Raw genomic sequence first — 24,854 nt, 5'->3', positions numbered from 1 at the left:
ATAGTGAACCCAAAAAAGCAACTTCTGCAACCACCTGGAAGTATAAAGGGCAGTTAAAAAGACACTTTACCCCCTTTTTAAAGCCATCTCTACAGTTCACAGATGTTCTGTAAGGCATTTTATGAGCCTCTGCCTCATTCTGGCAATACAAGGGCTTTAAAATGCAGCCTTAAAGGTGATTTATTTAACAGTTGCAACTGTTTACTAAATAAATTTGCTCCCCGTGTATATTCAAAACTCACCTGTGCTGATATTAAAGATAAAAAGTTAAAACCACAGAGTTAGCATAATAAAGAGAAAAGGTTACATGTTTTTGTTGCTTTCAAAAACCAAAGGCATCTCTTTACTTATCAACAGAACAGTTCATTCCATTATACCTGCTTAAACCCACTGGAGATACCATGTTGGACAGATGATATAGGAGAGCTAACCTACATTAACCTAAAAACCCTTGATTACTGGTGAGGATTAAGAGCTCAACTTGATTTTTCAGACTGAGGTGGTATTTGCAGTACTGGTGAGGATACAGTAAGTTTGCTGATAAACTCTCTGCATTTCTCAAGTGATTCTGGAGTTAATTGACAGTAAGAAACTTCACTCCACGTACTATCTGACTTTCTTCTGGCTTTCACGCCTACCCAAGGGAGTCACACTACCATGTTTCAGATTCAATTAAATGGCTGTGATTCTCAGTCTTAATAATCACTGCAGCATATAAGTACATCACAGAATTTTTTTAGAACACTTTAAAAGTCAAGCTCAACAGGACAAGTTAGATCTAACATCTCTAACGTTATCATCAACAACACTGAACTCAATTATTAAAACCTCCCATTAACAGGAATCGTGTTACACATCCTCTGGGCACAATCCACATCATTACAATTGTTCTGAAGCTCTGAACAGGTGATTTCTAAGCTGACAAACTGACTGAGTCACAATGAGCTGGATGTAAAACACAACTAAAAATCCCCTTACTCTGACTGCTATACACCTGAAGTCTCAAGTTTTGAAGGTAGCTATGCTGTCCATCAAGGAATCCTTCAAGATTAGCTAGATACACCACAAAACCACTGCATTGGTACCCACGTGCTGTGGGGCCAAATATTACTCACAAACTCTGAAGATGAGTCATGAAAATCTATTTTAAAATGAGCTTGTGAAATCAAATCCCCAGAAGAATATCAAGATTAGAGTCACAAAAGCAAATGCTTTAAGACCAAGAAATGCTGGCTACCTATGTAGAATTCTAGTATCTGAGCATTTAATGAAAATTAATTAATTATTCTTCATAGTTCCAAACATAGTAAAATGATTACTACCATTACGCAGAAAATGAGAAATACAACCCAGTTGTGGTGAAAAGCTCAGTAAAAAAAAAAAACAGTCCTCCACAGCAACATTCATCTGCCTCAACCGCAGTACTTCACTTTTCTTCATGCCCTTCACTGCATACTTATTGATTTCCAAAACAAGTAATACAGAGTTTGTCAGCCAACTTTCCCTCATCCACAGGCACCATCCAGGCACTGAAGGGAAAAGAATTCCAAGGAGTCAAAAAAAAAAAAAAAGAAGTATGTGTTCAGGTAATTGAAAACTGAATCATAATATGTATGCACCAACACATTCAAAGAAATGAACTGACACGGTAAATCAACTGTAGGTAATGCATTTCATAACTTCTGATAGCTTAATCTTTCTCTCTGATACACAATGGCTGTCTGACAAATTGCTCAAGCTTTACAAAAGAAATAGGAAAAACCTGCATGTTGCTCCTGACATCCACCATCAATCCACAAAGCGATGAGCAGGACTGATATCTACTATCTACATTTAACTAACAGCCATTAAAGTTGTCATCTCTGGTTTGGATCACTCACTACAGAAGACAAAGATATTTTGAGCACATCTGACAGCTGTTTATGAATCAAGGGGAACACTCAGGACCTCAGAACCACAGGACCAAGCCCAGGGCTTGGCAGAAAGTCTCATTAGAAAAGCAGCAGGCAGGCCTGCCCTCTCCCTGCCCCCTGTCCCCTCCAGGTACTCCTGCGTCTCACATCCTAACAGCCCCAAACTCCCCCCCGCCCCTTCAGGCTGCCCTGGTCCCCAGGGCCTGCTCATTCCCACGTCTGCCTCAATTCTCAGCTCTTTCCCTACTCTCACGGACGCTGTTACCACTTAATGTGTAATTAATTACATATTAGATCCCTACATGAAAGTAGTAAAACCCTCTGCTTGAATAAATGACAGCAAAAATAATAATGGATGCTTATCATGTAAAATTCTCTATTTTTCAGTAATACAATAATAATATTGTATTATTGTATATAATATTTACAACTTCTAGAGAGTGAGTAGAAATAAAGCTAACAATTCAGGTGCTGCTATTATTTGCACTGATAATTTGAAAATAACATTTTCATAGCAAGCTATTTCTAATACTAGTAGTAGGAAAAAAAACAACCTAAGAAACAAGAGTGCCTTCAGTATTAAAAAGCCTTCAAATTTCTGTCCTGAAGATGACAAACATAATGGACACAAGAAACTTAAAAATAACAGCTACCCAAAACCATCAAGTTTAAAATCTTTTAAGTCTATGTCTTATTTTCAGACAGGAGATACACTTGTGACTAAATCACTGTGCGTTTCAGTACAAAAGTGTCAAGCTCAGAAACTACCTTGATAAAATATCTCAAGTGAAGTAATAAAATGCCTAGTGCACAGCAGTAATTTTCATCTTGGGTACATATATCAAAAAGGTGTTTCTAGTTTAGTTTCAGCCATTATTATCATTAGTCTTTATGGCACTAAAAATGGGGAACTTGTAGGAAAGAAACATTGAAAGCACATGAACAGCCGTTGTAAGAGCAGACATTATTTCCTTCAAAACAAAACAGCTGAATAGGCGAAGTACAAGGACAGAAATTCGGTTAGTATGGGATTCATGCCTATTCACCACAGATCTGAAGAATTGATAGTTAGAAAATAAGACTATTCAAAGGTTACTACAAAAAATGCTATGCTCTCATTTAAAACAGTATCACATGTTATGATATGTCTCATCTATTTGCTCATTTATCAAGCTCCATATGAATTTTTAGCTCCATATAAAGTGTTTTATATTTTATGAAGCTAGCTGAAAGTAAAGCATGAAAGGAGACTGTATGAGGTCCCCAGATCAAATGGTTTAGTTCCTCATTAGCTTACTTTTTTGTGGAAGAGAACTCTGCAACAGCTGTTATTTTTTTCAACAGCATACTTACGTTAATTTATTTTATCTGATAATATGTGTTACAAATCCTTTTATAAATATATATATGTAAAATACAACTTCTTTATATGATGTTTTCTAGTCATATGAACAAGATGAAGTCCTTCAAGTCTTACAAACAAGTTTTGATTATTGTCACAATTATGCATCAAAGCTGCAGAAAGAGCAATTAAAATAAAAATGAGGCATGTATGAAAATAGTAGATATATACAGAAACAAAATTACATGTATTTGCCTCAAATGGTAGTTTAGACTCATCTGTTTTTAGAGAAGGCATGTCCCTCTCCCATTTCAGGCATAAGGTGGTTCATTTTAGTTGTTAGCAGCAGCTCAGGACCTTCAGGATGGAGACGCGACCTACACCTGTAATTACTGACACCCGCTGCCAGCCATTAAGCACAGTCATCTTCCTGGCCAGTGTAATCACAACCACATCTCACTTCTTCACTCCGAGGGAACTGAGCAGGACGCTGGCTGAGGGAGGACAATTTTAACATGTACCCTGTGACCACAGAGACTAGAATTATTACCACAATTAACCCAATGAAACTCCAGCTCCAGGTAGGGCCTTTAATAACACATAATAACATTGTGTCAAAGCCTAATTTGAATCTGTTTAATCAACAGAATGACTTTATGGCAGCCGTAAGACATAATAACAAGGTATAACTGGTTGCATAAGTAGTATGTATTAAAATGACAATATTCTAATCTAATTTGTTAACCTCCCTCCTGGATTTGTTTCTTCCGGAGAAGGTACTTAAACCAGGACAAATTTTACCCTTAACAACTATTCCTAATTTGAAACACTGCTTCAAAAGACTTCTGATTTCCTTCAAACAAGAACAACATATATATATTCCAATACACATTTCTCAATAAACAAGTGTTGGTTTACATTTTTATAACTTGCATAAGTATTGCTAATATTCAAGAGAGCTTATGACACACAGACTTCTCTCCCAAGTGGAGTGCAGGGTCTGGGTTCCCTAATTAGTAAAAGAACTACTAAATCTGCAGAAACCATTGAGGGTATTATTCTGGAAACTATAAGAATGCGGGAAATGCAATGAAATTTAAATGAAACATGTAGATGATTGATGGTATTCCATGGGAAAACAGCAATTCCTGCTCTAACATCTGTGATCAATGGGGTGTCTTGTGGGCAAAAGCAGAATTGCTGAGATGACATACGTGAGAAAACATCTGTCTTATGCACTGATAAACATAACTTACGCTAATGGCTCACTTTGTACAGTAGAGCAATCTGTGCTTGTAAGTGTAACATCAAATGTTCTTCTATTTCATACACTTTATTCAATATTGGTCCCATTTAGGTCATGAAGTATATGCCTAATGCAAGATATTACCAGAACAAGAAGTGACAGGTACTCTCAAACTGCAGCCTTTCTTAGCCACTCAGTCCTCTGTGTACTTTTAAGACACCTTATTTTCAAAGAACCACAATTTGGACATCCATTCCCTACAACAAATATAACTCCTTCCACAGCAACACTATTTATTAATTAACCAGGAATTTAACATTATTGCTTCTGTGCAGCAGTGAAAAACACAGCCTCATCATATGCTCCCAGAATACTTCTGAACTGAAGAACAAGATATTTGTATATTACCAGGCTCAAGAAATACTTCACAGGACCAAATCAGAATTAAGGGTAGGGAAAGAAAAAGAAATAGGATCCCTTTTCCTTATGATAATCCTAAGGTAAAGGCTTGCTTGTATCCCTTGTAAACCAAGCTCTCCAGTATGCAATCAACACTCCTTTTACCAACAGCAGAGCATCAGAAAGCTGTCTCCTTGTATCCTCAAAACAGCCTTTTGGGGTATCTTCATGTGTGCACCCTGTAAAGATAAGGTCATTCCTCAGGAAAGGTCCTCATTAGGGTAGTTAGAAATTACAAACATCTCTTTACTTTTAGTATTTTGTAATTGAATAATCGAGCCTATTTGAGTATCCCTCCCACGTTTCTTTTTTTTCCACTGACATAATTCTCTGTTGTGTCTCTACCTGAAGAGTGACCATGATTTGTTCCTTTTGGTGGAACCAGATTTTCTGTGAAACTCAACTTCCTCTAGCTCTTTTCAGGTTAAAGGCTTTAGAGCTGTCTCTTCCCTGGGGGGAGGAATCCTCTGTCTTTTTTTCCATCTTACTCAGATGATGGATCTCTTTTCAAGCGGCTGAAACATTCCCTCTTTCTCAACTTCTCCAACATCTCTTGCAGGTCCCTATATGCTTGGTCCCCTCTCCAGGACACTACTCAAGACATTAACTTCAGGAGGTCACCATACTGCCAATCATCGGACTTCACAGTTGTATCTTCTGCTGCTGGCCATTATCCTCTCTGGAAACGACATCTGTGGAACTGACTGCTGCCTTCTGCTGTCAGTGAAGGCCAGATCCCCCACACGTTTACTCAGCTTCACAAAAGCCAGTGTCATTCTCAGCTTGGACAACATTTCTGAGGCTGGCTCTACTCCAGCTACGCCTGTCTCTCCTGCACCTATGCAGGTACATGTACACACCTATCCTAGGTAGTGATGATCTGCTGTTGCAGGTTTCTTCACAGTTCTGCCTTGTCTCTCCTTGATGAAACAGTTACTTGCCATTTTCTCATTTCACACAGAGGTGAGCCAACTCAGTAATTAGGGCACTGCTATCTTGCTATGATATATTTCCTCCAGAAGTCAGATCTTTCACTGTCTACATTTAGCATTTTTTCATGACTTTGTTTTAAGCAGGGCTGCAGATTTCTACAGCTTACAACAGACTTATGCTCTGCAGCTTCTTCTAAAACTTCTCTCCAAGGGGCATGGCTTGTCCCATCTAAACAGTTTCTTCTCCTCTTCAGCTTAGTGACAATTTTCCCTCCCAAATTCTGCTTCTCTTGTGAAGTTACCCTCACATCCAACAGCTTTGATTTTCTTCTGCATTTTAATTATCTCTGCCTATAATTCCTCATGAGGATTTTGACTATGCTGTCCAACTGCTTGACTACTTGGAATATCATCTGGATTTATCCTCAGAAAAATGCTCTCTGCCTCCTCTAGCAACACCAGTTTGTTCCCTCATTTTAGCCAAACTTGAATGGCTTCTCTCAACACTTTTGCATATTTAGCAGTTCCTGCCTGCCTTCAGGAGTTGAGTTTTTTGATGTTGCTCCACCAGTTTAGGTGCAAAGGATTTCACATAGATTTGCAGATTTCACAGAATCACAGAATGGTTGGGATTGGAAGGAACTTCTGGAAGGTCCAAGCTCCCTGCTCAAGTAGGGACACAGAGTTGGTTGCCCAGGACTGTGTTCAGATGGCTTTTGAATATTTCCACGGATGGAGACTCCACAATCTCTCCGGGCAACGTGAGGCAGTTGCCCCCAGTGAAAAAGTGTTTCCTGATGTTCACAGGGAACCTTCTGTGTTTCAGTTTGTGCCTATTGCCTCTGCCACTGGGCACTACTGAAAAGAGCCTGGCTCTATCTTCTTTGCACCCTTCAGGTATTTATATACACTAATAAGATCCTCCTGAGCCTTCTCTCCAGGCTGAACCGTCCCAACTCTCTCAGCCCTTCCTCATACGTGAGGTGCTCCAGTCCCTTCATCACCTTTGTGGCCCTTCACTGAACTCTCTCCAGTATGTCCATGTGTCTCTTGCACTGGGGAGACCCCCAGAACTGGACAGTCCTCCAGCTGTGGCCTCACCAGTGCTGCGCAGAGGGGAAGGCTCACCTCCCTCAACCTGCTGGCCATACTTCTCCTAATGCAGCTGAGGACACCATTTGCCTTCTTTGCTGCAAGGGCACATTGCTGGCTCATGTTCAACTTGGTGTCCACCAGGACCCCCAGGTCCCTTTCTGCAAAGATGCTTTCCAGCTGGGTGGCCCCAGCATGTATTGGTGCATGGGGTTCTTCCTCCCCAGGTACAGGACTTTGCACTTCTTGTTGAAGTTCTTCATAAGGTTCCCATCAGCCCATTTCTCCAGCCTGTCAAGGTCCCTCTGGGTGGCAGCACGACCCTCTGGCGTATCAGCCACTCCTCTCAGTTTGGTGTCATCTGCAAACTTGCTGGAGGGCAAACTCTCCCCCATCATCAACATCATCAATGAAGATGTCCAACAGGACTGGACCCAGTATTGATCCCTAGGGTACACCACTAGTTACTGCCTTCCAACCAGACTTTGTGCCACTGATCACCACCCTCTGGGCCTGGCCGTTCAGCCACTTTTCAATCCACCTCACTGCCTGCTTATCCAGCCTGTACATCAACAGCTTGTCTGTGAGAATCTTATGGGAGACAGTGTTCTCTTTTGTGTGCAGAGAACAACCAAAATTGCCAAATCAGGCTCCACCAATGCACATCTTCCACCAACCTGAGAACCCTGCTGCTTATCAGGGCAAGGGGTGTAAACTCCTTCCTGCCAGAGGGTCCCTTTTGAATAGGGGGATAAATTCACTGTACTTTGCAGTTTCATTATATTCTGACCAGGCTAAACAAAGCTGTATTGTTTTCATTAATGAAGTCATCTACATACATTTCATGTCCTTAAAATGCAAAAAATTGAGGAATGTATAAGGATGCTATTTTGCAATACACTAATTTGTCAAATAATTCCAGAATTGGAACATCACATTTCTGTTTTGACAACTTAAAACCAGTGCTTTTCAAAATTCAGAAAAAATTCCCCAATTCAACTTCATTTTCATTACTTCTGTAACTATTTCATTACTTCTGTAACTGTTTTATAACTTCTGTAACATTTTTGTTATACAAGTGGATTACTTGTCTTTAAAGGAGTTCCTAATGCAAAGAGAATACTGAGAACTCCCTCAGAACTTCACACATGCTCATAAAAGATTGCTATCAGAGCAAAGATGCTGGTTGCCCAAGGACAAGTGGCTATAAAATTTCTTTTGTCTGTCCTACTACATTCTAGCTCTACTTGACAAGCAATTACTCGGTGCTCTATGTTCAAGTATATTGTGAAATGTTTATGGTTTATAATGGGTATCTTATCTGTTCAGACTATCTGTAATTTGATTAATTCCTCTGGGAACTGTTCAAACCAAGGCAGTGTCCTTAATGATTATTATGGCTCAGAAATGCTATCATAAAACCTGATTTCTCCAGTATTCAGATGCTCAGTATGTATGTATGCATATACAAGGCCTTCAGAATTACATACTGAGTTGTCACCTTCCTTATTCAGAAGGTGCTCATATTGCAAGCTTAGGTATCAACTGTTAGTAGTAATCTCACCTATTCACTACATTGTAGGTCCTCATCATTAAACTTTTGTTAAAGAAAATGCATTTATTTTCTTTGAACACCCAAATTATCATGCTGAACAATTGCTCCTATCCAGAGCAATAGAGTATCTTCACCCTAATTCAAAAGGCAAGAAATGCCCATTGGGCATATCAGTATCTTGAAATATGCGTGTTGTTAGCTTTCAACAATTTAACAGGAATAAAAGCTTAGGGTTCATTTCTGATAAAGGTGAGCTAGATTCAAACTTCAAACCTTTTTGAGTAGAATTATCTAACAACAAAACTGTAGCCACGTGTTATAGCACAGTAAAATGTAAAACCGCATTGATGGTCCACTTACAAACATAATTAGTTTTGTTTAAAAGCTGACAATACTGTTCTCATGTCATACATTCCTCTTTTACCCAGCCTTGAGGGATGATTTTCTAGATGCTTATTAAAACAAAACAGAAAAACTGTAATTTAAAATTTTCCTGAGCAGATGACCTATCCTTTGCAGGCAACACACTGGGTACACATGACATACAAAAGCACCTCTCAAGAAGCACATCAATGCAACATTACCAACTCTCGTCATTCAACTACAGTTGTAGCAATATTGGATGGTTTGCTTCAAAGCCACATGACTTTGGAAGAACAAATAAAATCCTGTACCTTAGTAAGAGGAGAATGCACTGAGCAGCCAACCCCCCCGAACTTGGAGAGCTCACAGAGAGGCTGGGTTCTGAGGCATTTGAGAGAGACAGACAGAGCCAAATACTTGTGGAAGCAGAAGCTGAGCGTGGCTGGAAAAAACAATATCGCAAAGAAAAGATAAAAGACACAGTGAAAGTGGTCAAACTTCTTAGAGTGAACAAACTATACAGAAGGTGTACCGGTACAGTTTAGGCCATACTTTGGGGTTTGCAAACTGATACAGGGCACAGAAATGGGAAGCAGCAGGACTGCTATTCCTCAGTTAAGGGAAGCCGATCAATTCCTTCCAACTTCCAGCTCCATTTATTTTCATTGCTAATTCTCTTAAGAGAAGGCTATGAAAGACACTTCTTGCATGCCACAGAGCATGTTTAAGCTTCATCAAAAGTTTGGTTTAAAAGTAATAATTTTAAAAGATCGGTAAGAAAAAGACTAACAAAGGGGTTTAAAATGTATTTTGGCTCTTTTAATACTTGTTTTAAGAAATTAAAGCACTCAAACACCCAGACCGAGTGCAGAGCAGACAGTTCAAGAAGGTCTGAGAAGAAGCCTGCATGAAATCCCACTGTGTTTGCCCTTTCTGAAAATAAGTAGTGAGAAAAGCCTGGAAATATTAGTCACAATACACATTTAACAGAGCCACCCCAGTCAGGCGCAGGACCTATTCTCCTACAAGTCACTTCCCACAGAAGCACTAATTCTGCCTCTCTCTGCAGCACTATTTTTCTGTAGCCATAATATTTTAAGGACAGAGGAAGGGCATGTTTTGCAGAGATGTAGCATTGTATCAGCTAGCAGGGTTGTAAAAACTAGGCAAGTTTTCAGAAATACAAGTCCTTCTTCAGAACCTTGTATGCCCAAAAGCTTGTCTGTCTTTTCCAATTACGCTAGGTTGCTTTAACAAAAAGATGGTATTTCTGCCAACTAACCGTGTCCTGTGTTCTGTATGCAGTGACAGAAAAGCAGGAGACATGATCTGCAGTAGCACTGCAGTTTACATCAGTGAATGTCTTGTACCACTGAGGCTTCTACAGCCAAAAGGCATCATTATGGTATCGCTTTACCTCAAGATTTCTTAAGTGTTCATCAGGAAACAACTGTTCCAGCCGTGTCTGAAGGCAATGATTGATACGAGGCACCCATGCTGACAAGACTCACATGCTGACTTTTTTTTTCAGTCCAGGAATCATAATAAAAATCACATTTAAGGTTCAAATGTTAGTTACAATTAAAAAAGACAAAGTTTAAAGGAAAAAAAAAAGTTTTTCCCATATTTTTTTCTATATTCTTTCCAGTAACACTACAAACCAAGAAACATTACTGAACAGGTTTATTTGTTTTGGTTTTTTTTTTTAACTTCTTTCCTATGCAAGCAATAGACTTCTGGAAAGAATCTGCTCTGCCAGAATTGCTCAGAACTTTCACATACAAGGTCAAAAAGGTGGACAGAATAAAGAAAAGCTTTCTTTTTAAAACAGGAAAAACTATTTGTAACTTCCTTCCACTCTAAAACAAAACAAAACCAAGAACTGTGCACAGACTTCCATAACTAATGTAGTATGAAAAGCAACATTTATTGAATATTTTTTAAGGACAGCATTCCTTTGAAAAGCTGTAACTAAAAATAATTCATTTGACAGTCCAGCTGAGATATGTTTATGTCCCTATCTACTTCTAAATTCTGTGCTAAACAAAACAGGGTGGGTTTTGCAGCTGTAGTCATGCACTTAGGACACTCAAATAACCTCAAATGTAAATAAATGAGCAATTTACTTTATGTTTACAGTAAAAAATGCTCAATAATGTATTCAGCATGTTACTTAATTCACTGCATCAGTATTTGCATATTCTTGCACTACTTTCTAATGCTTCAGTCCAGCAATTAGCATACTGAATCTTACTAAATATATCAAAGGTGTCTTTTTAGTTAGCACAGTGAAAAGAAAAATATACACCTGCAAAACATTTTTTTAAACACTAATAATTTAAGAGACATTAAGTGCCACAGGAACTGTTACCATCTTGATACACTATACACAATAGAACCTATTTAAGAGAAATACCTACAGCAGCACCATCCAACCAACTTGATTTACAGACATCCTGTAAATTTTTCAGTGGAGGGGAAGATCCCTGTAAGGCTAATTGAAACCCACTAAGGAGAAGGTTGGGCTTTTTTTCTGATTATCTTTGACAGATCCCCTTGAAAATCTTTCCCCAGAAACCTCAGGATGGACCAGAAGCTGAAAGCTAGTGTCTCCATGGTATTATAAAAAAATATATTCAACCTGGCATGCTTCAGAGCCTACTAGTCACACTGGGTGAAACCCTGACCTTGCTGAAGTGACCAGATATTTTTCATTTAATCCTTAATTTATCACAGAAATAATAAGAGTCATAAAAGGAATATACTCAATTATTTTTCTAACACTGTTTCCCAGTGCAACCAAGGAAAGTCAAGTTAGGTCAAAATCAGAGACTTTTAAATTTCACTCTTGAATTTCTGCACAGCATTGCATTTACACATGCAGGGGAGGGGAAGGTATTTTAGGCCACCGTATCTCTGCTCCCTGGCTGCTAATTCACACACTGTGGTACAATGGCTCATCTTCCTGCCCTCTAACCTTTCTGCCAGACTTAAGAAAGAAACCCGCTGAACACCAGCCTCCACCAGTTTGTTCTCCCAGACCAAGGGAAATGCTCCAAAGCCAAACCGAACCATGTGCCTCTGCAGCCATTCACATCTGCTCTGTCCACTACCTACCCTCATAGAGACACCTCCCATCCCATGGTCAGAGATGCTAGGTGTTCCCACGACACGTGAAACACGTCATAGCTGCACAACTGCTGCACAACACGCATTTCCCCTTCCTTCTGCATCAAAGTTGCTTCTGCCTTTGATACGTGCCCATTTAAATTTTCATTTTTAGAATGCTGAGCCTTACGTAAATGAGATTCAGGACTGTAAATGCAATGCCAACGTTAAAAAAAGAGATCTATCACAAAATGCAGTATTTTCACCTCTTGCCACAGAATAAATGGAATATGCTTATTTTAATCCCTGTGGTTCTCCTTAGAAACTACAAAAATTGAGGTTGTTAATTAAAAAAATATGGCAGCCACTTCCTAGTTGCAAACTCTAAAAACCAACCTTCAAGCAATTGTAAAAACACAAGTGTGGCTCGTGCTACAAAGCATTTCATTCTCAATTATTTTTCAGTGCGATGAGTCATGCTAGTCCACCACTGCAATATGTGTGTCAGTAATTCAGTCCTGGGAATTCTTCATTCTTATTTGTTCTGATATGCTACAGGCATGCTATTACAGTCAAAAAAGGAGCTGTGTACCAAAAGAAGGTTTCAGTGAATCTCTTCAGCAATCATAAAAACATAGCAAAAATACATCAGTAGCATCCACCTTCATAACCCACTTAAAAATAGTCTCACGTTCTTGCCAAAAGAACAGCACTGCCGCATTACCTTTTCCAGATTTTCACCCTAAAACTGAAATACAATGTACTGCTCTGCCCACAGCATATTGCTAATTATACCCCAAATGGAAAGCATTTAGCTTCTGTATTTTCACCTCTTCTGCTCTGTTCATCACAGCATTTCACACTTTATAATTGAATGCATATTAATATTAAAGCAGCAACATATGTCAGAAAAGCAGTAAACTTGACTTGTCACCGTAGCTTTACCCCAGAGAAAAATATGTAGAGGTATAAATCACCATTTCTGGGAACAAGACAATACAATACACTCCTAGAACTGGTCAGTGAAACACACAGGCTCTTAAAGTTTTAAGTCAACCACATCCCTTTGGGCACATGCTGTACAACAAACATAGCCTTCATCAGACACAAATACCAGGATATGCTTGCAGAATTTGCATTTTCCATTGTAAAACGTACACAGAAGACACAAGGTTGTTGTTGGCTTGCTTTTTAACATGAGAATGGGAAAACAAAATATTTACTCCTTCTTATGCAAGGTGCTGTTCAATGTTTTCTTTCTTTTAAAGAACCTTTCAACAGACACATTCAGAAGTAAAGGTGTTTTCTAAAGAAAAAAATCTTGTTGTCCATTCGACTATATACCTTTAACAACTAACAAATCCTGTATTACAGTTTCATTCCTACCAAAATCAGTAGAATTCTTCTATAAAAGGGTTACATTCAGTAAGCCTGGTGAAGAATGTTGTATAACACACCGCCTTGTAAGGACGAACTTTCATCTACACCAATGCTCAAAAAATATGCCAGAAAGAAGATCTGATAGCAGCCACAGACTCATCACAGAAAGCTGGTTGCACTAAAGCTGCACGTCTCTTCTGCCTTCAGTATGACACATTTTTGACCCCACCATACCAGTTTTGTAGTGCCATACAGAGAAATTAATTGGCAGTCTCTATTCTGGTCATTCACACATTTTCTGCTATCAGGAGGATTACTTACAGAAACATAACTTTTAATGACAAGCTCGACCCAGCACATTTTAAGCACCCAAATTAAAAAAAATTTCAAACAGAACATTTTCCCCTCATTTGAGAGTCTCTCTCGTGCCAATCACTGTTAGGTGAAAGGATGCGCAAATAGCACTGCTCAATCCACACAGCAACGACGCAGTGACCCAGAAGGAGAATCTAATGGCCAACTGAGTTAACAAAGCAAAGCTAGCCAAAACCAAAGGGCAGCAACCAAAGGGCAGCATGCACATCAGCATCTTCTCCACTTAAGTGGCACATACTTAAACCTAGTCTTATATTTCTGCATTCTGCAACAAGACTTCACATTCCCATAAACAGCACTTCCTCCATTGTTTCCAAGACACATATTATGCAAAAAGAGAAAAACAGGTGCCCAGGTTCGCAGAAAAGTTAGAGAAGAAAATACGGAGAAATAAAAAGTCATCATTGTATCACACATTTAAAAAATAAAATGCAATTTGCAATTGAAAATTATACTGACAACTAGAGATGGCTCAAAACAAAATGCTGGATTCAAACATCATTCTTCCCTTTGGGAAAACGTGGCTGTAATTTTTTGAATAAACCTGATACAAATATATACATGAATCTGTCTCTTGTCTATAAATATAAAAGTCGGTGTAATTTACAATACACCTACGCACCTGCATATAGACAAAGCATGTGGAACAATTATAAATATTTATCCCCTGCTCCCTTTTTTCCTTAAAAACAGATTGCTATTAATGTTAACACAAGAACCAAAACCATCCACCTCTAAACCTTTGGTGCGGCTTATGTCAAAAGGGCGACATACATTAGAGTCCAATGATTAAGTAGCACAGAAGACAAGAAAAACCACATTCTATCTTTGGTTTTAACATCAGCACATACAATGTCATTCCACCCACTAACCTAAGAACAGAGCTTTGATTTGGACAGATTCTTTTCAAAGAGCGTATCCAAACGCAGCCTAACTAAAAAGCAGAAACAAACTAAGTACTCACACCTGGTCAAGACACTCTGTATGCTACTGGGCATCATCTGCACTTCCCACAAAGCGTTATGCAGAGAAAGAGATAGGTGCCAGGAAGATGGTAAAGCACAGCTGAAATATCAGCTTTTACCAACAGATTTAGCCCTTTCAGAAAAAATAAATGGAAAAGGTTTTGTATCGTTGTAGTCAGAACAATGCCTTGCACTCTGAAGTTACAGTATGTTACTGCAGGGCATGTTAGCATTTTTCTGAGAAGTCCCACTTGCCCCCTTTTCTAACAAAATTAAAGTTTTTTCTAGAGATGCAGCTATCCCCTGCCACGGGCCATTCCAGCTTGCAGCTTCTGAAAAACTGGCAGGCTTCAACTGAGCTCCTCTCTCACTCCCCTGCCTTTCCATCAGTCTTCCAAGCCAGACTTTAATACTGTATAAAAGCAGTCAACCATCACAATTTTTAACTCCCTTAACACACATTTATTGAATTTGCCTGGAAACTGGGAGGTGCTGGGGAATGTAGGAGAAAACAGGCCAAACCAAAACCAGACCCATTTCCAGAGAACCTCTCCACGATCAGCCTCATGCACTTGAAGTTACTAGAAAGACTCCAACAGATCCCAAACATATTTGGGTTAGTCCTGAGCCTCCTTCATACCACCCTGTCAAATTTCAAGTAGAAATACTAACAAAAAAAAAGATTGCTATCGTTTCCTTTTAAGTGTAACACACATTTTGCTTACCTCGCTGTTGTGGCCCCTCAAATTGAAGTTGATTCTCTGAGGGGTGTTCCGGTCCCTCCTGCAATGGCTGGAAGTAAAAGTGACGCCTACAACTCCTCTGCCATTGCCTGTTGCCAACCAGCCTTCCTCATAGTACCGCCTCCTGCACACCGGTTTCTCCTTCTCACTTTTGGGGACTCTCCCTTTCCAGGAGAGGCAGAGGATGTTGGAATCGCTGCAAAGAACAGGCCCATGTTCCACTGCTGCATACATGCTTTTTAAATATTTTATTTTTTGACATAAGAAAGTAATATGTCTAGTGCACAAAATTTAAATCAATTTTTTTTTTTTTATTGATAAGACTGACCTGGGATAGATCATTGAAAGGGAGGAGGATGGGGTCAGCGTTTATAAATATCCACCAAATGCATAGTGAAAAATTCCTCTATAAAAGATGATGGCAGTTGGCTAAGAAAAAGTAACACTTAAAAAAAAATTCAGGTTCATTTTTTTTTTGAGTCTGTAGAGTGAGGGTGCACTTATCCTTTGGAGAAACAGCTACTTCATAAGAGGCGCTCAAGAAATGGTTAAGTCATCTTTTTGCTCAACTTGATATAATCTTTATACAGCCTGAGATTCCAGTTTAACGTAATGCAATTCCAGAGACAAAGAGTTGCAAATGTGTAGGTTTCAAGTAACTTAAGGCTTTTAAGATTTCCTCCAGTCAGATTTTCTTCAGAAGTTCAGTTGCAGAAATTTAAACACACGCACGTACATATATATGTATATATATGACATTCATCTTTTCCAAGCTGCCCTCTGGCATATCTTTTCCATCTGATGTATTTCTGCTGCTAAAGCTGAAAGAGATTGCATAAAGGGAAAAAAAGGCACACAAACCGTGCGAAACAACAGACCCGAACTTGTGCAGGCACTGGTGTGCCAGGCCAGCTGGGAAATCCCTCTTGGTACTGAACCGCTCGTTGGACTCAAAAGTTTTTGCAATCCAAAGCCAATCCAATTTTCATTGCAGCACTTTTTTTCCACCAGAGACCCAACACAGCCTGAACTGTTTATCACGCTATCTTGCCTGCTTTCCCACTTTTTGCTGCCACACACGAATGAAAAAGAAACCCCTCTTCATTTATAGCAGAATCAAAAATGCCTTAAAGCTTTTAGCTTTCAAAGCAGATAAGTTTGCCTCAGGTGAACCATGAAGTTCTCTCTCCTCCGAAACAGGCTAAAATGTCAAGCTGTTTTTCCTTTACTTTTCCCTTTTTTCTGCTACAAGGAATCACAGACTTTTCATCCTACCGTAAAAAACAAATGCCAGAATTAAAGCACATCAAGTAAGCACTCTTTCAAAATCTTCTAAAATTCAAAGAAGGAAGAAATATAATCATCTAAAAAAGAAAGAGAAGCAGCATTAAAAATCTGACTTCCTGGGTTCACTATTTCTCTAGGTATTTTCCTTGATTGTTTGATCGGATCTTTCCTTCTTGATGCTTGTCTACAGCACAGATTCATAGTTCCAGACACAACATTTGCAGCTGTACAAGAAGGAAACATATGAAGTATTCCAATTGTTTTATTTGAATAACATTTATGAGCTCAATTAATTAGTATTTATACCACACTAAGTGAAAAGAGGAAAAAGGAGAGGGAGAAAGAATATGCAAGTTTGATGACCTGGTTAACTCAAGAAGCACGACGAGGTTTGCTCAGTTCAATGCCCAGACTTGTCCCATAGTTCCTCAACTTTTTTACTTCCAGTCATCATTACTCAACATACGGTCACGATTTATTAGTCCATTCACAATCTATTGAGCCCAAATCAAAATGTGCCAAAGACCATACATTATTCCTCTGCAATAACAAAATCAGTTTCCTCTACCCTCTGTATTCTTCCGTTTCCCTCGCAGCTATTGATTTAGATTGTGGAGGTATTTATTAGGCTTTTTCTGTGCAGAGGGTGTTTTTTCTTCCTCTTCTTGCAAACCTTTTTCACCAGTGAAGACCATGTGGAAAGTTGAACATTACTGGTAGGTGTCTTTCCATGGGTTACCAATTCCTGTGCTGTAAAGGTGCTCCATCTGGTTCTCAAATTAAATTTCATCAATTGCAAAGCTCTCAGGAATATGCAAGAGTAAGTCTATGTGATGACAAAAACATGTGCGTTTTCATGTACATGCAGTGCACACACCAGCTCACTCAATCTGGTACTCAGAGCTGCATATGCCTTTTCAGTTTAGCTGTGGTAATCTTGTGAGATGCCCGTCATTGAAAGCTTGAAATCCCTGGATTCTTCCAACTCTGCAAGACAAAGCACATACACATACAAAAAAAAGAAAAAAAAGTTAATAAAAGAAGCCACAAAACAATTTAAAGGACTATTGTTACGGTAATCAAAGCATTATTATTAAGGATTTTATGTCAGGCTCCTATAAAATATCTACATTATACATAGATACATGCAATATTCAGACACACACACATATGTATCTGATACACACACAAATACAAACTACAAAATTTTCTTTTTCATTTCCAAAGTTCCCAAAACTTTCACAATTGACAGGTATAACTAATGAAATATATCCAGGAAGGATACATGGCAGGGGAGGGGGGTGGGAAGGAACTTTCTTTTGGCCACAGTCACTGGAGCAAGCTCTTAAACAAAGATTCCACAACTTTGGAGTGAGGGTAGGGAAGGGAGGTCTCAATGACAGAGCAGGCGCAGAGTTAGACCCCGAGGCACATGAACAGAATAACAGAATGGCTGAGGTTGAAAGGGACCTCTGGACATTATCTGGTCCAACCACCCTGCTCAAGCAGGGTCACCTAGAGCCAGTTGCCCAGGACTGGAACAAGGAGTCTTTTGAGTATCTCCAAGGAGGGAGACTCCACAATCTCCCTGGGCAACCTGTGCCAGTGCTCAGTCACCCTCACAGTAAAGAAGTGTTTCCTGATGTTCACAGGGAACCTCCTGTGTTTCAGTTTGTGCCCATTGCCTCTGGTCCTGTCACTGGGCACCACTGTAAAGAGCCTGGCTCCCTCATCTTCATTCCCTCCCATCAAGTGTTCATACTCCTTGAAAAGATCTCCCTGAGCCTTTTCTTCTCCAGGGTGAACAGTCCCAGCTCTCTCAGACTTTCCTCATATGAAAGATGCTCCAAATCATGAAAGTACAGTGCTAAACTTATCAGTCTCAAAGGAGACTGAGAAGATTCCTCTGCTTTAAAGAGATCTAAGGTACTCCAAAATTAAAGCTTAGAAGTTTGAATCAGTACAGATGAATTTCAAAGACTACTCAAATGCTGCATAAGTCTCCATTTGAAAAGGGGGGGGTGGGGGTGGAATTACCCAAATTCAGTTATATACAGAAGACTGTAAATAGAGTAGAAGAGACCAAGCAAAAGGCTGTCCAGGATATTCCAGAAGTTGTATCTGAAGTGCACACAAACGCACAGTTATTGCATCTATACAGTTACTGCTAAAGAGAGCTCATTTAAATTAAGAATTGCATTCACGACATTCATCAGAGCTGTAAAAATGGTCTTGTCTGTATTACATACGGCACTGTACTAACCTCTCATTTCAAGTAATTAACCACCTTTTTCAGTCTAGCACACATGTACCAATAAGATTTTTTTTTAAAAAGAGAAAAAGATAAGAAAACAAATTTATAGATATAAAGGCAAGGTCATAAAGTAGTTTACAACACTATTTGTCTAGCACACTTATCAGGAACACTGTCTGTGAGGTTTGGTGAGTCACTACCAGAACTTTTCAGCATTACAACCAAAGATTTCAAAATAATGGCTGCTACCAATTCTTTTCATCATAGCATGAAGATATGAGAAATGTCACCTAGATTTTCCAGATTTATGGTGCTTCTTAATTACAGTCCAAAGAAAGTTCATATAAAGGAAAATTCAGGAAAACTTTCAGAACACAATGGTTTGAAGAAGAATTTCTGCATTTATCCCATAAGCAAACTTGATCCCGTCAGGGATCAGTGCTATTATTTCCATACCCACTGGGGTCTTCCTAACAAACATCTGCATTCAAGAGTTGACATTTTATATTAGTGGCATGTGAATTACGATGCAAGCCTTTACTAATCCTACAGAGAAACAAAAAAAACTGGTTTACCAAGAAAACAGAAAGTCTCTGAAACTGCAATTAGAGTGGCATGAGTTAAGCATTAAACAGAATTGTTTGCGCTGTGCAAGTACCATGACTTTACAAGTGGATTTTAAAATACAGACAACTATAGATGCAGTGGCTTTGCACAAAATCTGTATGCAATTTCTGTCCTTATTCACTGCATATAAAATTAACAAGTTTGAGAAAAGGACTCTTCTGTGTCTTGACCAATAACCGTCTCTCACCTGAGTCCCATTTACCATCACTTTCAAGATTAGACAAACCAAAGGCTTCTCCTCTTAAAAATATCCTAACTGCGTTAGGAATGCTGGACAGGGAGCAAGGAAAATCTAAACTACAAATGGAATAAAGTCAGTCATTATTCTAATACCTCTCTCTCAATACAATACACCCTACAAGAATATTTTACCTTTAAATCACTGAGAGTCAACACTTCCTTTATGTTGTACTTACATTCAGTAGACAAGCTAAAAAATACTTTTAAGACTGTAGTGTCAAACACTCAAAAGATAAGCTGAATTAAGATTACATATATTATATATTAAGAGTTAATTCTTTCCTAAGAAATAACCTAATTAAAAGATTCAGATGCTAGTCTTCCCTCAAGAAAATCAGTAACTAATTCAGAAAAACACCCCCCCCTTCTTCCTCCATTACAGCAGTCCCAAGTTCTGCTCTTTTTCACATGTTTAAACCAAGCTTTTTGCCTTCTTTTTCCCCACCATGAAACACAAGGATAATGGTTACTACCTCTACTGTAAAGCACATGTAAGAGTCAAGGATAAAAAGCATTATAGGTGTTACTTGCACCATCTTACCGCTAGTCTGAATTCAGTTTGAGCTCCCCATATAAAGAGAACTTGGCTTTAACAAAGGGAGATGCTACTTGAACTCATCCCCTAATACTGTTTTGAGTCTAAGCCCAGTGATGTAAAACATTTCTTAAGTACAGATACCTAATGAGACAAAAACATATTAGACCTGCAACACAGGAAAGAAGGGTCCATGAGTATTTTATCTGATTTTGCTTTGAAAGCATAGCTCTTCCTGAATGCAAAACCAGCAACAAGTTATGTTTCCACATTATAGAAATAAATTTAGGTGTTAATTTTAAAAAATGAGCTTATTAACAGTGGCTTTCATATTTTAGCGTCAATATTTAACTCATCATTTTTACCTCTTAACTGTTCCCATTAACTCACATAAAGCGTAAGTGTTAAGCCACAGTTAGACAACGAGAAAAATATTTGCTTGTTCTCATGCATCTTTCATTGAGGTGTCTCTTTTGTTGACAGAAAGAAGTCATGCACAGCCAAGTGTACCAATACTGCAGCAAGCTCTTCAGCATTTTATGTTTATTCAAAACCCCACTCTCCAAGGCTCCAGAGCAGAGTATCTGAAGGTGAGGACAGAAGGAGACTGGGAGGAGAAGGACAGCAGAGAAGGGAAATTTAGGTGAGTAAACATTATGTCTAAATTATTATCTTAAAAAAACCAAACCAAACCAAAAAAGGACTCACAGCCTGCATTTTGAAGATTGTGACTGCCCAAACATCTTATGGAAAGAAACACAAGCTACAGAGTCTTTGAAAAGTCAGGCTACCAGATTTCAGGATTTTTCAGCCTAACCAGATTTCCTTCCTGTCAAACTTGCATGAGGTCAAAGGAAACTGCAGTTTTCCCTCCCTTTACAGTCTAAGAAGGGAAAAAAAATACACTAGTATCCATGAAGACAGAAAGATACTCTAAAAAAATGCGAGATCATGAACTTGCATTTTGTTCTGAAGGTTCAAACCACAATTGGTTCTGCACAAGCTGATGGTAGATGATCCCACCAGATATCAAATGGTCACTGCGGGAGTAATCTTCAACATTACTGATGAACACTATACTACAAAATTGGCACATTCTGTAATACAGTCACTATATTATGGGCTAAATACTATAGAGCTAGAAGCTGGCAAGATGATACATTTTGTTGTTTGTTTAGTCCAACTTATAAAGTAATATAAATTATTAAATAATCCTATCCAAAAGGAAAGAAAATGATTTAACAAAATTAACTACTGAATTCCTCAAAGGCTGAAGTACATACAAGAAAAGATAACTGGTTTGGAGGTAAAAGGATTTTTTTTTTCCCATTAAAAAAGGCCGATTCCATAGGGAGAAAATGTAATTTTGACCTGAATAACTACTGGTTTTCCTCCTCTTTCACTCATCTCTTTTAATTATTTTTGCTTTATTCACCTTCCATTGTGGTATAAGTCATTGAGGTTAACATCTTTCTTTCATATTACACAACAATACAAAATTAATTTGGAGGACATGATTCTAAACAAATACCAATAAGCTAACTAATGGTTGTTCCTCACCCCTAGAAAAATGAAGGAAGAGCAGAGAGGAAAAAAAAAAGTTAGAAGATGCTTGATTTTTGTTCTGTTTGTTCTTAAATGGTTTTCTCTCCACAATGTTTGCCCTTGGGTAATTCTAGAAGCTCTTCCCCTGCTCAGGGACAGCTGCATGGCCTGGGCAAGACAGTCAGTCATGCTAATCAGAGATGTAAAGAGATCTGCAACCCCAGCACAGCTGCAGAGAAACAGATATGTAGCAAAGGTGTAACTCCAGGCGCTGTGATAATAACTGCCAGCCCATTAATACAGACACTGTGTATCGTTAAGCAAATAAAACTCACCGAAAATGTATTTGTTGGCATAGTGAGAGAAGCGAAGCTTGTATTAGCAGCTGTTCAGCAGACATTCACTGTGAATATTGACAAAATTTATTTCAATGCAATACTCCGACAAACTTACAACCATCTCCTCCACCAAATTACACTCAGAGAAGTGAACATAAAAAATAGCAGTAGCTGATCGGCATTTCTGATGTGCTGAATGACCCTCTTGGGTTCTTTTAATAGGGGAGAAGGCAATATATGTATGTTGTATACATTTTTTCAAGTACAAGATCTTTTTTCATGTATAGCTGTCTTATATGAAAAATAAGGGAAATATTCGTATTATTTCTAGAACTATTATATACACTCCACTTTCAATGCTTGATGCTACACCATCAGATTAAATGGGAGTTAAATTAAAAAATACAGTTAGAAAGAACAAGTAAGAAACAAATTTTAAAATGCCTTCAGGAAAAATATTTTCAAGAAAAACACCAAGGGTCCTCAGCAAACTGTTAGAAGTTTGTGAGTTGAAGTTTGTTAGAAGAATTGTGAGTTGCCAAATTTATACGCAATCTCCAAAAGGTGGAGGCCTGAAGACATGAAATACAGTGAATTGTTAAAAACCCAGCCTACGGAGGAAGTGAGGTAAACAGTTATGCTGTTCACAGGGGAAAGAAGTTAGAAAAGATAAAAGCACTGCAGAACAGACTCAGCCCCAAAACTAAGGCTATTTGAGCTTAACAGAACATATCAAAACAGGCAAGAAATAGAATACCTAACTTAGGTGTGGGGTTTTATTTGGTTTTGGTTTGTTTTTTTAAACACTTTCTTTACCAACTATATACTTTAGGTGAATAAATATTATATTGACTTGTGGAAGAATTGCTGCAAGTCCCTTTAATCAGTTACTGGTCAAACACGCTCAGGGGATATTTCTGAGTCAAATAATTCTAGATCTGTTATGCTTATATGGCAGGGAAGCAAACCAGAAAAATAATTGAAGGCTAGACTTCACAATACAAAGCATTCAGCTGCAAGACAAACGGAAGATATTTCTGCTCCCGAAGCCCTCATCACTTCTTTCTCAGCCCCTAGCACAGCCCCTCACTTAGGCCAGGATGATTGCTCAAGGTGCTACACTCTGAACTACATCAGAGAAACGATCCAATTAAAACTTTCAGAAATGAAGATTCACAACAGCTTAACCAATATAAATCTGGTTTGCTAGATTCATCCACACTCTCAGCTTCCCTTGTTACAAACCATACCCCTCCAGCCTCTCCTAACGCGAGCACCAGCACTCTTCCAATCGTGCAGTTCAGGAAGCTGATCTTGCCAAAAACTCGCCCTCCAAAAATAGCAATCGATTTTGAGGGAGCTTCCCTTAGTGAACTCACCATGCACGTGCAGCGGCACTGTTGCCAATGTAAGAAAGAGAGTGCGAGGTATGGCATCACAGCAGCCTAGATTTCAATCAGTTTGTACTGTGCTCAAAAACTTTTTCTTTTTTATTTTAAGTTGAATCAATCCCCGACACAGTCCCAACATGGCCCCACGTTCAGCTGCACTGGCAAAATGGAGAAAGTGGATCTGTACAGCATAAGTGAGAAACAGAAGGGAGGAGTACTTGCAACTAGTATTGCCACTTGAAGGCTTCTGATGACTAATTTTGGGCAGAGTATTTTTGAACTCAAGGGTTTGCCCTCAGAAAGGAGAGAAGCAAAGTTTGTCTCTTGAGAATGAATTTAAGATGGCTACTGCAATGTCTTGGAGCCAAGGCTACCCATCAGCCGTGAAAATATGCCTCATTTTCAAATAAATTGAAGTGGGCTGAAATACTTCAGACAGACGTTGAAAGACCTGTTTCAGAAAAGAAAAATGTACAAATAAAGCATATTAGCCTTTTAAACAAATTGGAGATTTACACCACTGAAACATGCATTCGAAATCCTTAAAGATTAAAAGACATGTGAAATGTGACCAAGACATTCACTTCATTTAGAGTGAAGAGTGTATCTTCTCTCTCAAGGAAGGGCTGCAGTCCTTGTAGCACAAACACACAATGTATAATTCAGGGGACATTTACTTAAAAAGTGGTAACAACTGTGTCTTGTTAATGACATTCAAAGATCTTCAAGGGAGGGAGCCCCAGCTCTTACCATCTCTATTCTATTGAGCTGACTGCGCTGACCTTGCCTGTAATTACAGAGCAATTTCTTTCCCGTAGGAACATTCTGCAGCCTGCAAACATCCCTCGAGCCTGCAGCAGTTCCAGCTAGTTCCTAATTATCTCCAATATCTGCCCACAGGCTCTTTGAATACTTTCTTATGAACATACATTGAAGTTTTGATATCCTCCCCCAGAATCCCAATACACCTTTGTATGTGACACATGCACTGCAACACTGGAATAAAAAATAAAATAAAAAGTAGGAGGGGGAGACAAAGGGAGAAGATAACAGAAGCCACCCGTTTTTAAAATTCAGAAGAGCCCCATAAACAAGAATTATTTCTGTTGGACAGCAGGACATATTTCAGTGAGAAATCTGATAATCTCTGCAGAGCAGTTCGAG

General features: G+C 38.8%; 1 protein-coding gene across 8 annotated transcripts in view; it reads right to left on the bottom strand.

The window, feature by feature from the left end:
- TULP4 (TUB like protein 4) overlaps nucleotides 1-24,854 on the bottom strand; it is a 164,036-nt gene that overhangs the window by 118,007 nt on the left and 21,175 nt on the right. For 6 of the 8 annotated variants that reach the window (XR_014227541.1, XM_082305340.1, XM_082305344.1 and 3 more), the window contains exon 2: nucleotides 15,456-17,747. Coding sequence is in view for 7 of the 8 variants with exons in the window: in XM_082305340.1 (XP_082161466.1) it covers nucleotides 15,456-15,707 (252 nt within the window). In the remaining variant the exon portion in view is untranslated. Of the gene's footprint in view, nucleotides 1-15,455; nucleotides 17,748-23,678; nucleotides 23,779-24,854 lie in introns of those variants that run through there. The other 2 variants (XM_082305341.1, XM_082305339.1) reach the window with 2 other exon arrangements.

Source organism: Platalea leucorodia (assembly GCF_965183815.1).
Source record: "Platalea leucorodia genome assembly, chromosome: 3".
Classification (NCBI taxonomy): Eukaryota; Metazoa; Chordata; class Aves; order Pelecaniformes; family Threskiornithidae; genus Platalea; species Platalea leucorodia.
The sequence above is the reverse complement of the archived record's forward strand: the minus strand, read 5'-3'. Positions and strand labels throughout refer to the sequence as shown.